Here is a 13,828-nt window from a genome sequence, read left to right as displayed (position 1 = left end):
TTCCTTTAGTAATGTCATAAGGCAGCAAGTCTATAAAAAAAAAAAAATATCCCTCTTAATCCCTCTTAAAGCTTTGTGGCCTTTTCATCTCAAATGTGTCTCTCCTCATTTATTAGAAGATATGGGAAACAGAAGTTCCCATGGCAGTTACTCTTTATAATTCATAATATAGATACTCTCTATATGTTCTCCTTGTGGCTTCTCGTTACACCACTGGAGATACCTCAGGAAGCTCAGCAGCTGCTTTAGTGGTTTTATCCCCACAATGAGACTGTGGTTGACTCAGAAAGCTTGGACCCTGTGCAAATGTTCATGTGCACTTACTTGCGTGCAACACAGCCTCTCCAGCTGTGACCTGGGACCCTTTTTTTCCCCCACTTCTGCCTGAGAATACCAAAAGCATATTTTTACACTTAAATTTGATAGGTAAAAAATAGAACCACTAAGCAGACAGAGTTAAGACTGGTAGGAAATGTAAAGCAAATTTCTTGATGTGTAATAATAAATTATAGTGACTAAAAAACAAATTATAGCATTTCTGATTTTTTTTTTTTCTATTTAATGCATAGCAAAAAACAATTCACCAACAGCAATAGGCAGTTTCATATGTTTTTTATGGGACACTGCAAAATTTAATGCCATATCCTCAGGTATCTACTGTCTTGTTATGTTAAAAGCTAATTCCTGAGGTTGTTTAGACAGAAAGTGTTTAATATGTTAAAGTGCTTTGCCATTTGTGCTGATTGGTTTATCTTCTTGTAGCTACTAGTTTTCATTTTTGTTTGTAGCAGATCTTGAGTTCTTGCATTTGAGCACATTCAGATTGCAAGAAGCTTCAGAATGCTGTTTTCTGTTTTGGCTTGGCATTAAAAGAATCTGCTTTTAAAAGGTTCCTTTTTGAAACATTTCCGTCTGCCTTAGATTTTTGTGTAACTGGAGGACCAGCTTCTTAAAATGCTCAGTTTTCAACATTTTCCACTGCTATCAGTGCTCAGCAATCTTTTGAAAACATTACCTTTGCATCTCAGGGTCCTCTGTAAACTCAAACGCCTTAGTTTAACCATCACTGTAATCGGGCACAAGCCAGCACTGCTGCTGAGAAGGGCAGTCTTGGCCTTTCTCCCCCTGCCAAGCCCCTTATTAGTGCCCCTTTTCCTTACGCTAGCATTAGTGCTTGTGCAGCCGTGCGATGAACTGAATCAGGGAACTGATCTAGCTGAAAAAATAACTGAAGCCCCCACAAATGGTGAGCCTACAGCCAAACCGGTTCCCTGAGCCAGTTGACCATATGGCTGGATGAATCCTAGTGCCAGGACTTGAGCAGCTGGAGTCAAGGGGAACGATCCCTTTCTCAGCAAATTAAATTTGTGCCAGACTCAACTGATCATGAAACTAGAGCTGGAAGCTTTAATGCTGCAAGCTACCTAGCGACAGACCCCTTGAACCTGCTCAAAACATCCTGCAGAATCAGTCCCTCTAAAGTATGGCTTTTTACTGTTCCCTCTCAAATTTTCCTCCTGCTGCTTCATTCTGAGATGATTGCTTCTCTGGGGTCTTCATCAAGCAGAATGTTTGAACCATGGCTTAATTTTAAGTAAGTTAATATTCCCAATAAGTATGTGCCTACACTTAGAGCATTTAAGCAGCTTTATTCCCTGTTGGCTCAGCACTGGCTCCGTAGCTAAGGCTCCCAGTTGCTATGACAGTGAAGATGGTAACGATGATAATATGTTGTCGTGATTGTTACTTGTCTGAGCCGAACATCACAGATGTTCTCCCAGCAGTGGATGATGAAACAGAGATAAATTCTGCTGTCTCTACTTGAAATGAGTGAGACATGCTATTCTGGAGGAGTCACCTGCCATGTGATCCACCTCCTAGAGGAAGCCAAATGTATCTGCGGAGGGTCAGTTGATCTGCACAAGAAGGGGCTTTGGAGTAATAGTGTCTGCAGTGGGATTTGCAAGAGCTCTGAGGATTGACTGAATCCTGCCTCATTTGAAGTCATTTTTTCCATAGTCAAAGTTAAACCAGTGCCGAGTCCTTTAGCAGATCCTGTCCATGGATAAGTCTCCCTGTGTTCATAAATAAGCTTTAACTGCAGGCAGAGTAAGGATGTGACCAGACTGCAAGCTTTTCTGCATGGCCTGCCGTGCAATCTATCTGATGACTAGCAGCCTATCCCCCAGTAAAGAAAGCCACACCGTTCCCAGGGGCAGCAACACGCCGCTCCACGACAGTTTCCTTTTAAGAGTGTCTTTGCTGCTGAGCATGAGGATCCCTCCTCCATTCCTGATGCTGCTTGCCACTGCCTGAGGACTCCAGCACTGTTACCAGCCCGAGGAGCACGAAGGAGAGAAGTGCCTTCTCTAACGGCATTCCTGTCGCTGGCATTTCAGAAGCACCTAATGTGATACAGATGGAGCGTGTTGTGCACTGGCTGGCTTTCAGTGGAGGGACTGATGTGCTTTGTGATTAATCACCTGTGCTGGGAATAACTAAGGCTCAGCTAAGGCTGGCTGCTCTGTCCCTGCTTTTGTGCAGGACAACAAGTGCTGACACTGTACATCTGAATACAGATAAGGTGCTGGATAGGCACAGTTGGCTCAATTCAGAAATAAGGCAAAAATGACAGTGTATGTGCAATTTCTCCCTTTTCTGCTTCAGTTGTAATTGCCACTTTTTCTTCCTGTAGTCTGCTCTGGAAAGTGTTTTGCAGCAGTTCACAGTTAAAATTGGACTGACTAAATAAGTCCTTAAGGGCTTATTTAGCAGTTGAATTAAGTTGAAATTACTAGGTTTATAGTTGGCATTAGACTGGAGAAGAAAATGTCTTCACTTCTCCCCATTTCATAGCAAAGTTATTTTTTTATAAAGATTTTTTATCTGAGAACATATTTCCTTTAGGCACCCCAGTTTTATAGCATTCTATTTGTGATTTAATGCACATGGAGGTACATGTGTGTTACTCTTATAATGGAACTGGGGGGGGGCATGGAGGGGAGGGAGAAAAAAATCTGTCCATCTGCAACAGTTTAGTGGGGAAGAGCTATTGTTTTCCAAATTTTTTTTTTTTTCAGCCTATGAAAGTTTGCTTTTTACTATCTAGTTTTTAGTCAAGGAGGGCAGGGAGTAGAGTTCTGCATCCAAGGAACACAGATTGAAGAGACGCTCTGACACCGGTATGTAGAAGGTTGATTGTGTAACTAATTGTCTAGAAAGGCCCAATGAAACAACAGCTGGAGACGATTAAAGCAGGTGGATTTGTATCTTGAAGAGTCCACCATGTGCCAAGGAAAAGCGTGGTGTGGGATTATCTTTCCTGGAATGAGTTCAGGAAAAACAGCTCTCCTTCAATTAAAATACACCTGAGATCTTGATATGAAAGGCTACAGGTTGCTTATTCCTGTTTTCAATATACTGAGTCAGAATTTCCAAAGTTAGAAGCCTACAGAAAGAGTTCAAAGGTAGAGTGTTTGTGCAAGAACTGAGCGCAGCCAGCTTCTCCGCTTATTAAAATCTTGCAGGAGCGAAAAGCAGACGTCTCTGGAAGAGGAAAACAAACTTTTGTTTCAGAGAGCTGATAGTTTTACTACCTGTTTTGCTGCCAGGATAAGGTCCTCAGCTGGCATAAATAGCAAAGCTCTGTTGAAGAGCGTGGAGCTGCGCCAGGTAACACCCGCCTGCGATCAGGCCCTCGGGCTTGTAGTCAGGATGCCTTCCTGCTGTCAGACTCCAGAGCAGCTCCTCACTGACAGCAGGTCTGTAGCCATCGCCCGGCATGTGACCAAGCATCCACCGAGCCTACTACTCCAAGTGGCTCCCTTAAAACATCTGCTGCTTCAAAGAAATTATGAGCAAGCCATCTATCTTTTATCATTTCTTTTTCTATTGCCATCTCTTTGTGTTTTTTTTTTTTTTTTTCTTTTTCCCTTAAACTAAACCATATTAATTGTGAGCTGTAAAGCCTTCTAAAAGCTTGCAGAAATTAATGAGCTAGAACTGGCAATACACAATAATGCGTGTCAAATAAAAATGTAATCAGCGTTTTTCCCAGAATTGCCAACACCTTAGAACTTTGCAATAAAACAAATATTTTTAAAGCAGTGGAACAAATGTAATTTCTGAATTTGCCAGCACAGTTGCACTGTCCAGGTAAATACTCCTGTATTTCAGTACAATCCCCATAAACCGGCTATGCAGCACTGTATGTTCCAAGTAGCATGAAGATAACTTGTGAAGTTAAGAGTCCTTTATCCTGCAGTTTTTCCTCTTCGTGTCCCTCTTTAATTCAGCTAGAATTAAATTTAGCTGATGAATCTTTAATTCTACATCTTCTTGATGTAGAGCTCTTAATAAAGTTGTGCTTTTAACCTCAGCTGTGAAATCTGAAGCATTAGTGGGCTTCATTTTAGTTAGCTAAGGGTCAGTTTTCCCTGCTCAGGCTTTCTGTTTTCTTTGAACATATACTCTGTTGTGGTTCACTTGTTTTAGGGAATATATCTACCTGGCTATCCTGCATGCTGTGCTATATGCTATTTGCATAGACCGTGGATTCTGAAAATCCTCAAGAATTTTGCAAACTAAAAAGTTTTGAACAAATATATTTACTATCTAAGGCTCTTATCCTGTAATTAGTGCTGCACAGGCAAATTCTTGCCCTAAAATAGATGCAGTTATATCATTTTAGCTCTGACACTGCAGATTTTTGCTCATAAAAGGAGGAGGTTAGCAAGAAGACTACAAGACTGAAGATCACAGCCTCAAGAATCAAAGAAAATAGCTTTTAAATACAGTGCCTGTGATTAAACATACCACAGTGAAATTTGGACTAAGATCTGATTCTAAGCTGAATTCCATCACTCTTATGCTGATTTAATCTGCAGTGTGGGGGAAAAATTGGGCCAATGAGACCAAAATAAACATTTTGCTCAGATCTGCCTTCTTATCTGACGTTGGAGGGTCCCATAAAGGAAAGAAAAAAGCGTTGAAATACAGTTACAAACTTTAAGGCTTTTATTGCTCTTATCGGGACAGTCTAGAAGATGGCTGTGTATATGGTGTGTGTATGTGGTCTTTGACCACAAAGCTTAACATGAGAAAGGAAAGTGTTGACACTTGGTAAAGAAGTAGGTTCCTCCCAGCCACCCACCCACAAGTACAGTGTATGTAGCAATCGTCTCCTAATGTGCTTTTTCTCCCTCCAGATATATGTGAATGCTCTGATCTTTTATTTGGCTCTTTAATGCATCTCTGCAAGTGACATTACTATTTTGGGATGTTTCTGAAACATTGAAGTGGCTCTCTTGCATCAAAGTTGGCTTCCTTCGAATGGATTCCATGGGGGTTTTCAAAAGGGAATCCGACCCATCGCAAAATTGGCTAAGGTTATGGATTTAGCAGGGTAGGACTGGAAAAGGAGGGAGGTATTCAACATTTGGGGGGTTTGCCTGAAATTACTCTTTCAGCTCTAAGGCTTCTTTTGCTTTGGAATCTGAGTTCCTGGTACCTAAAATAAGGAGAGACAAAATGATCAACTGTAGGCCGTGAGCATATGGTTTGATAAATACCGAAGGGCCTGGAATCTTGCATGGCTGACACTTTGTTTCCAGCTTTGTGGTAAACAGCTGAATAGAAAGGAGAAGGCGGCAAGTATTAAACTGCATCCGCCAAGAACATCTGCATTTATGAAAACTTTCCCTAATTGAAAATCTAGTAGTTTCAAATGCTGGAGGCTGGGAGTTTGGAAACTAGCTTAGGGGCTGCTAAGATAGCAAGAAGCAGTGGTGATTTCCAGCCCCCAGTTGAGGTCACTCCTGCACCCACCTCCCTGTCATTTGGGTGTTCAGGAGATGCTGCTAAAGACTTTATGAAAACTCTCTCTCCTCAAGCACGTTATTCTGCAGTTCTTCTCTAACCCTTTTCCTTAGCCATTTCCTTAGCCTCCCCTACCCCCATCTCTCCTCCTCCTCCTTAATATTTCCTCCTGGTTCTTTGAGATCTACTACACCAAAAATATTTTTGGAAATACCACAGGCTATTGTTTTTATTAGTGACTGGAAAGCTTTGTAGTAGGATGCTTTTGTGTTTCATTTGTTTTCCTTGCTCTGGCACAGCTGTTTTTGTTTTAGCAGCATTAGAGAGATGGTTAAACTATTTGTGGCCTTTTCTAACCCAGCAGATCTCTTCCACTGAATGTTTTAAGCTGAATGACTGAAACTGTAACTAACAGGTTGTCTGTGTGGGCAGTTTGTGCATAAAGTTACAAATGCACCGGTTTTATGAGATCTTTTAATTTGTTCAGCAAAACACTGATCACTGCGAAGCAAGTCCCAGTTTCCTTATAAATTTCCCAGCCAGAACATTGACAGAACCTTGACTCGGGAAGATACAGAACAGATGAAGCAGTAGATCTTGTTCAAACCTACATGCACTCAGAAATGATTAGTGGAGAAGAGGTTTATGTAGGTGTGGTGATCCCCACCCATGCCAAGAGAGAATAGGAAGAAAAGCCTCAGCAGTAGCTGTGGCACAGGACGAATCTGCCGAGGATGGTATGTTGCGGATGTCACAGCCTAACTGGCTGTTGTGGTTACAAAGAGGAAGATGGGACATCAGCAAACAGGCACCCAGTCAGAGAATGATGACAGCAGAAAGTAGTGAATGAAGAATGAAGTGAACAAAAGGCAAAGGAAAAAGGAAATGGAGTTGGAAAACAAAGTACGTCTGCACAAAGGCAACTTAAAAGCAAAGGAAAAAAAAAAAAAAAGGAAATAAGTTGTACTGGGGACTTCAGTGCTCGTGTCTGGTGACATGATCAAAGTGATAGGGAAAGGATGGGCTGATGAAAAGGAGAAAGGAAAGACAATGATGTAGCAGAGATGTTGTCCCACTAAATCCCACTCCTACCATGCATTCGTACCACCTCTGCTGGGCAGGTGCAAGCACCTGCACAGTGATAATGCTTAGGGAATCGATCTGCTTGACAGTAATGTGGTTCCTTCTGGCTGGGTCAGGCAGGTGAGGGACCTGGCTTGATTCATTGTGTGGCAGTGTGAACCCAGGACTGGTGCTGGGGGCACTGGGAAGTAGCAATGTGTGGGTACCAAGTAGGTAGCACCGTCCAGGTAGGCAAGAGGTACAGCATGAGACGTGCAGCACATATATCAGCAAGCTGGTGAAATATAATGCAGGTAGAGTGAGGAAAGGGCATCCTCTAGCCCCTGTCTGCAGTAATGATGAGTGTGGCTTCTTCCCTTTTGTATGCAGTGCATAGGGAGGTAACTGCCCTTGTCAGAAATCATCTTAGTGACACTACAAAAGAAACGGCTGAGCTGACTTGTTAAGTATGTCTTCCTTTGCTGGTTTTGGTCTTTTTTTTTTTTTTTTTTTTTTTTTCTTCACTAAAAATAATAGTTTTCAATCCTGCTTTTGGTTTTGCTGGGAGATGCATCTCTGAATTAGCGACTGAGTGAGGCCAGGGACAATGCAGGGAACAAAATTTGTGTCTGAAAGATGTGAATGACTTAAGTTTGTTGTCAGATTGTGATACTGAGGAAGTAATAGTAAAATAAGAGGACACAGGGACTGAACAGCTGATTCTTAGACTCCATATCCTTTCAAGAACTAGCAAGAAAATTCTTAAAGCAAATGTTAAGGTATTCTGTAACTTAAGTTTGTGTCTGGGTAGGTTCTCTTGTTCCCTTCTTTTTCATTCCCAGTTTTCCTGTCTACAATTGCACTAGCTGCTTAAAGGAGGAAGGTAAGGCTTAGTGCTCTGTTTAAAAATACATATACAAATAAACAGCGGTAAAAACATATCTTAGAAACTAGAGATCTGTCATATGTTTTTCTAATGCATTTGTGCAAATAAGGGCCAAAATACAACATTTATTTTTGAATTTAACTCCTTTCTACGCTTTACTACTCTTTTCCTAGTTTTTTTTCTTCTCCCCAGTTGAGGGTCTGCTTGACATAGCAATACGTACAGTCATAACTGCATAGAATTCCACAACTTACCTACTCTGTAAATGCTTGCATGTAGCCAAAAGTAGTCCTATGGATGTAAGTGGATGAGTTATTTGAAGTAAGTGACAAAATGTATAGGAGAGATGTTCAGCACGGACCTGTAGGATCTGGAGAAAGGAGTAGGAAGCATCACGTGGGATTGCCACACTTTCCACTTCAGCATTCCTCATTTACTTTGAAAAAGAAAATGAGAAAAAATTGTCCTTGAGTTTACTATAGGAAGTCATTCAGAATGAAAAATTAGGAGAACTAAGCAAGGGTTTACACATGTAGATGCACGTTATAATAATTGGAATTATGCTGAATATTGACAGCACACTATAGAATATCAGACTTGGTGTAATAAGAGTTTATTGAATGCCTTGCCTTTGCCTGAAAAACTGAGGAAAAAGGAAGTATCAGTTTGAGCTGATCTAAAATGCAGTGTTTTCTACTTTAAGTTTTATTATGGCAAAAAAAAACAGAAACAATTATGTGCACAGAACTGGCTAAGGTATAAGAGGAGCCCTGCAGAATGTTGTTAATGAGAAAATATATAGATATAGTGACATATGTATCAAGGTCTCTGTGGATATAAGATGTTTTCCCTTGTAGTGAATTGTGTTGGGAAAGTACATACTCTACCTATATGTCCTGTATCCCTAGAGACATGTAACTGCTTCTCTACGGGTGTGTCATTCAGCAGGCTTTATTCAGTGCAATACAATAAAGGGAATTGTTCACAAATCACATCTCCAGAAGACATGAAACAAGACGCTTCTGGCAGTGGAAAGGCACCTCACAAGTATGGAAATGTCAGCTGTCTGTCCTACAATGCCATAATAATCAATATAATTGCACTTTGCTCATTCTATGTTCTTGTTCTTCTTCTGAATCAAATGGTAATATATATATTTCAGCTGAACTTTTTGAACTGTTACGGCCCTCTTTCCAGGCTGTTACTAGATTCCAGTTATGATGTTTACACTGACTGTTCTCCTGACTGACGCATTTCAGGGCTCCAAAGAGTGCGCCAGCTAGGGAAAAACACAAGATACTTCAGAAGACGACTGCACGAAATGGGCTTCATCATTTATGGCAATGATGATTCTCCTGTTGTCCCCTTACTCCTTTATATGCCTGGTAAGATAGGGTAAGTACTGAAAACACCTTCTCAGCAAAATCAACACCATTCAAATTCAAAGTTTATTTCATATGAACTGGGAAAAATGTAGTTATGTTTGGTAGATGCTTCACAAAAGAAACATACTTTGTTAGGTGATTTCATCTTTAGTTACGTTCTATTTCAAATTTACCCCTAGACATAATTTTGAATTGTTCCAGTATGTATCACCTTAAAAACTTTCTATAAACCTCTTTATCTTGCTCTGGAGTAACACTTCTGATTTCATTTTGAACTTGGGTTTTTTTGAATTATTAATTCTTAAAAGAGACATATTGCCTTTGAGATATTAATTGTTTTTGATGGATGCTCTTTATCTCCATCTGATACTGATACTTGAACACTTTGCACAGAGTTGTTTTACCATTCAGTACCATCAAGCAGCACTTACGGACTGACTGAGAAATGTGTAATGCAACAGCCAAACTGTAGAGAGCCTTTGCAGGTAACTTAGGGTGGTTATGTGCTTTAGGTGTAGTAAACACTACGCAAAACGTTCCTAATCAGGCAGAGTAATTGTGAGAGCAAGGAAACCATCACACAGATTGGGTCATGTTGTGTGCTGGGACACAGCTCTCACATCTTCCAGAGGCCCAGCTTCTTCAGTGCTTAGGGACTGCTAGTGCCCAGAGGTTTTGATTTGCACTCCAAGCCTTTACCATAACTGAATTGGTTCTCTACTACAGTACACTTTTTGCCATCATACTGCTAGGATTTGACACCCACATGGCTTCGCGAGCTGTTAAACAGCAAAGAATCTCAATCCCACTGGTAAAATTCTGGCTCCTATTGAATTAAATGGGAATATTACCATCTACTTCAATTGAAGACAGGATTCTGCCCATTGTTTTATTATACTTGAATGTTTTCTCTTTGTGGTCAGTTTATTAGCGATAATTTACTCTTGTTTTTTTCTTCTTCTTCCCTCCTTAGGGCCTTTGCAAGACGCATGTTAGAAAAAAATATCGGGGTGGTTGTGGTTGGGTTTCCAGCTACTCCTATCACAGAATCCAGGGCTCGGTTTTGTGTGTCAGCTGCACATACACGGGAGATGTTAGACACGGTAAGCACAGCAGATGTCCTGCTGAAATTAACTTCAGATGCAAAGGGGGTTGGGAGAAGCTGTGTGTCTGTTACTTTGAATCTCAATAATTCATTTTTATTTCTGTTTTTCTGGTCTTGTCACTTGATCTTTAAAGGCATTTTAGCCTTATATATTTTATTTTTAAAAACAGATTATGGGACAGTTAACTTGTTATGTTCTTCTATTTCTAATAGTGACCAAGCCTGCCACAACTAATAAAGACCTACATGAAAAGCACAGCAAGACAAAAGCTAACTGCTAGGTCAAAACTATCAGAGTAGGAAACCTGAAACGATATGGAAATAATTGCAAATCGGTTTTTCCATACCATTTTTCACTCTACATTTCCACGTGTTTCTTGAATTGCAGAAGTACCTGAGACAGCCTTGGGGGTACAGGTAGCAACTGAAAACAGTACTTGGAATGGTTTGAACCTAATGAGGTTTAATTGGTGCTGTCTGGCCTCTCTCAGCTCTGTATCTTTCTCTGACACCAGAAATACTATTAAGATTATGTAGAGACTTCCAAATTAACCCCTCATTCCAACACAGTCAGAAATGTGTTTAAAATAAACTCCTTGAAATTTTCCATCTCCCCTTCTTGCCAAAGATGTTTTTGGCCTGACTTGATATACGTTCTTTCATTCTCAGAGCAAGCCGACTTAGAGGCAGGCAACACAGAGGGTTAACAGTAGATTTCAAGCATTCTTTTTCTTCTCTTTGCGCAAGTACCATGCTCAAAGAAAAAAAAAATAAACAAACAAAAAAAAGGCAACAAAAAACTCACACACCTGTGAATACAGAAGGCATTTGAGTAGGAGATGGCGCTTCTTGCGGACTAGCATCTGTGCCTGCAGAGAGCCCCTGGCTCCCATTTGCATCCTGAGATTCATATGGAGGTTGATGAGGGAGCCCTGCCTGGCTGACCAGCTCCCATGCCAGTGTAGACCCCTCTCAGACAACACCAAAAAATCTGCTTTGCACGTGTGCAGTGCAAAATTCCTGCTGCTCTTAAAGGTGCAGTAGTTATTAGCAGAGCATAATACCAGAAAGATAAAATTGTGTAGAGCAGGGCATAGCTATGTCCATGTGTTGGTCATTGTCATCTTTTACTGTTTGACAGTGTGGATTTTGGCTTATGTAACTGGTAACAGGCAATGAGGTTGATGTGAAGGTTAATCTCTTGAGGTTGCTGCTTTGCTTTGCTTCATCACCCTCCACCCTCAACTGTCAAGTCCATTACTTTTGTAAGCCATCACTGCATGTATTCTTCTGCTACCTGCACATCCCTGCTTCCTGGTACAAGTGAAGGTCTGAAACACTCCCCAGCTATCATTCTTAAATGTGCTGTGCTTTTACCTTTGCTATACTAACTCTGGCATTCTTTAAATGTTCTTATGCTATGGGAGAATGGAAATGCCCTGAGTTTAATTACATACAGACGGAAAGGTTTTTTTAGGGCAATCACTTTGTGAACATTCCTAAATCCAGTGTAACAACAGGTAACAAGCACAATGAAAACTTCCCTTTGGCAAAAATTTTTTTGACTCTTGGCTTGGAACTAAGAAAAGGAAAGATCCATTTAAAGGGCAAGCTCCCAATAATAACTTCCTTAATGACTTCAAAACTATCTCTCTGCATTAACCATTACTAAAATACTCCTTTCTGCTCACAATCAAAATTGCTATTTTCCTTTTCGATGCCAAAAGGTTGGCAGCTCTTGAGCATGGTTCAGATGCTACAAGATACTGAGTTGTTTCTCTGTGGTCTAAAGTTCCCTGGCTACTTTTTGAATCTAGTGAGAGCTGAGGACACTGCTCAGCAAGTTGCATTATAACCCTAATGCATTATTAATTATGCCTGTGATATTAACGCAAGAAAACAATGGAATGCACCAGAAATACCTTAAACTGTTCAGCGTATTTATGACGACTGTGATCAGCGCTGTGTGCTGAGTCCCATCCAATAAAACATAGTGACAACTGCAGTCTTCAGGATCGATATAGAAGTGTAGAAGTATTACCTTACATATGCCTTTTTCGCAAGTAATGATAATTTTTTGTCTGGATTATTATCTCACCGTGCTTCTAGAATGTTGTTTTTTTTTAATCTGTGTTCAATTCATGTACTGACTGATAAACCATAACCTTCTGAAGGAGTAAATTCTGTTCTCATGGATGTTATTGTGCATCTATGACTGCATGAACATTCTCTATGGGAGAGTAAAAGCAAAATTTGCCCTTTCACCTTTCTTTAACTGATGCTTTTAGGAAGTTGTTTTTCTTCTGTAACATAAAAGTCAGTAGAACTTCATATCTTTTCCAGGAGAATTGACACAATGTGATGGTCTTACAGGTTTTGAATGCTCTGGATGAATTGGGTGATTTTCTACAACTGAAATATTCCCGGTATTCCAAGTCATCTCATCCTGAACTGTATGAAGAAACTAGGTTTGAACTTGAAGATTGAGTTTTCCACCCATGAAGAGAACATTATGATGCTATGAAAAGGGGGGAAAACCCCGAAACTAAAAAATACAAATGCATTTCTTCCCCTCTAAGGACAATTTTTGTTTCTCAGTTAATTGAAAAGAGGGGAAGCTTTGTTGTTGCATTTTATTGTATCAAATTTCTGTATTCAAGAGACTGAACTATTGATACAGATTTGCCTCCCCAGGAGATCTGTCCTTCTTATGGTATTTTTGATGCAGAATGAATGCATCCATTGATCAAGTTGCTAGTGTACAGCTTTTGTTATGGCCCCTTTTTATGAAGAGGCTTCAGATAGTCGTAATTGTGACTGAAATAATAAAGTTTAAAAACTGAATGGATTCCAGTGTAGTATGATGATGTAACTGAACTTCTTCAGTGAAACTGGATTCTGTCTGTTGAAGAGCATAAATCAAGCCATCGCTGTGGATTGCTACCGAGGAAAGAGCAGAAAGTGACCTCTTAACTAATCTGTCCTATCATGCCTTTCTCCAGAAAACATTAGAAGAAGGCAAATGCTGAGAACAAGAAAAGTAGTTTCATCAGCTGTTTCTGACAGCAGATTATGGGAAAGGGAAACATCTCCTTCCTTCCACAGACCCTTTCTCTGCCACTTGAATACACTATAAGCTTCATAATGTACAAAATTGGGGGCTTAGAAATAAACAAGAATGCTTTTCTTCTAATGCATTTGAACTACAGCCTTCCACATCTCATCACAATGAAAGTTCTTCAGCAGGCTTACTCCCTTTTCATGTAGCAGTAGTAAATTAATTTAATAACTGTTTAACTTTCCCGTAAAAACCTTGATCAAAACAGTCAGATACTTGCAGTTCACAAACTGCAGATGACATTTATGGGCCCATTCCTAAGTTTCTTGAACTACTTATGGGCTTAATAAATTCACTAACAAGTACATAATGCTGAAGCTGATAGTTACACAGAACGTGAAGTTCAGGATGCCGTATGCAGTTCTGCCACCTGTTAAACCGAGAACTCCACCATTTCTAAATGTGCTAAGGTCATCCACTTAATAACATTTCGTGAAATATTCTTGTCTGGTTTA

General features: G+C 40.2%; 1 protein-coding gene across 3 annotated transcripts in view; it reads left to right on the top strand.

Annotated features, from left to right (window-relative positions):
* Positions 1 to 13,103, top strand: part of SPTLC3 (serine palmitoyltransferase long chain base subunit 3) — a 97,746-nt gene extending 84,643 nt beyond the window's left edge. For all 3 annotated transcript variants that reach the window (XM_084515158.1, XM_084515159.1, XM_084515157.1), the window contains 3 exons: positions 9,025 to 9,160; positions 10,124 to 10,253; positions 12,629 to 13,103. In XM_084515158.1, the coding sequence (XP_084371284.1) occupies positions 9,025 to 9,160; positions 10,124 to 10,253; positions 12,629 to 12,742 (380 nt within the window). In that variant the 3' untranslated portion in view covers positions 12,743 to 13,103. The remainder of the gene's footprint in view (positions 1 to 9,024; positions 9,161 to 10,123; positions 10,254 to 12,628) is intronic.
* The last annotated feature ends 725 nt before the right edge of the window (positions 13,104 to 13,828 follow it).

This window comes from Aythya ferina, assembly GCF_964211825.1.
Source record: "Aythya ferina genome assembly, chromosome: 3".
Lineage (NCBI taxonomy): Eukaryota > Metazoa > Chordata > Aves > Anseriformes > Anatidae > Aythya > Aythya ferina.
Note: the sequence above shows the minus strand (reverse complement) of the source record. Positions and strands in the feature narration are given on the sequence as shown.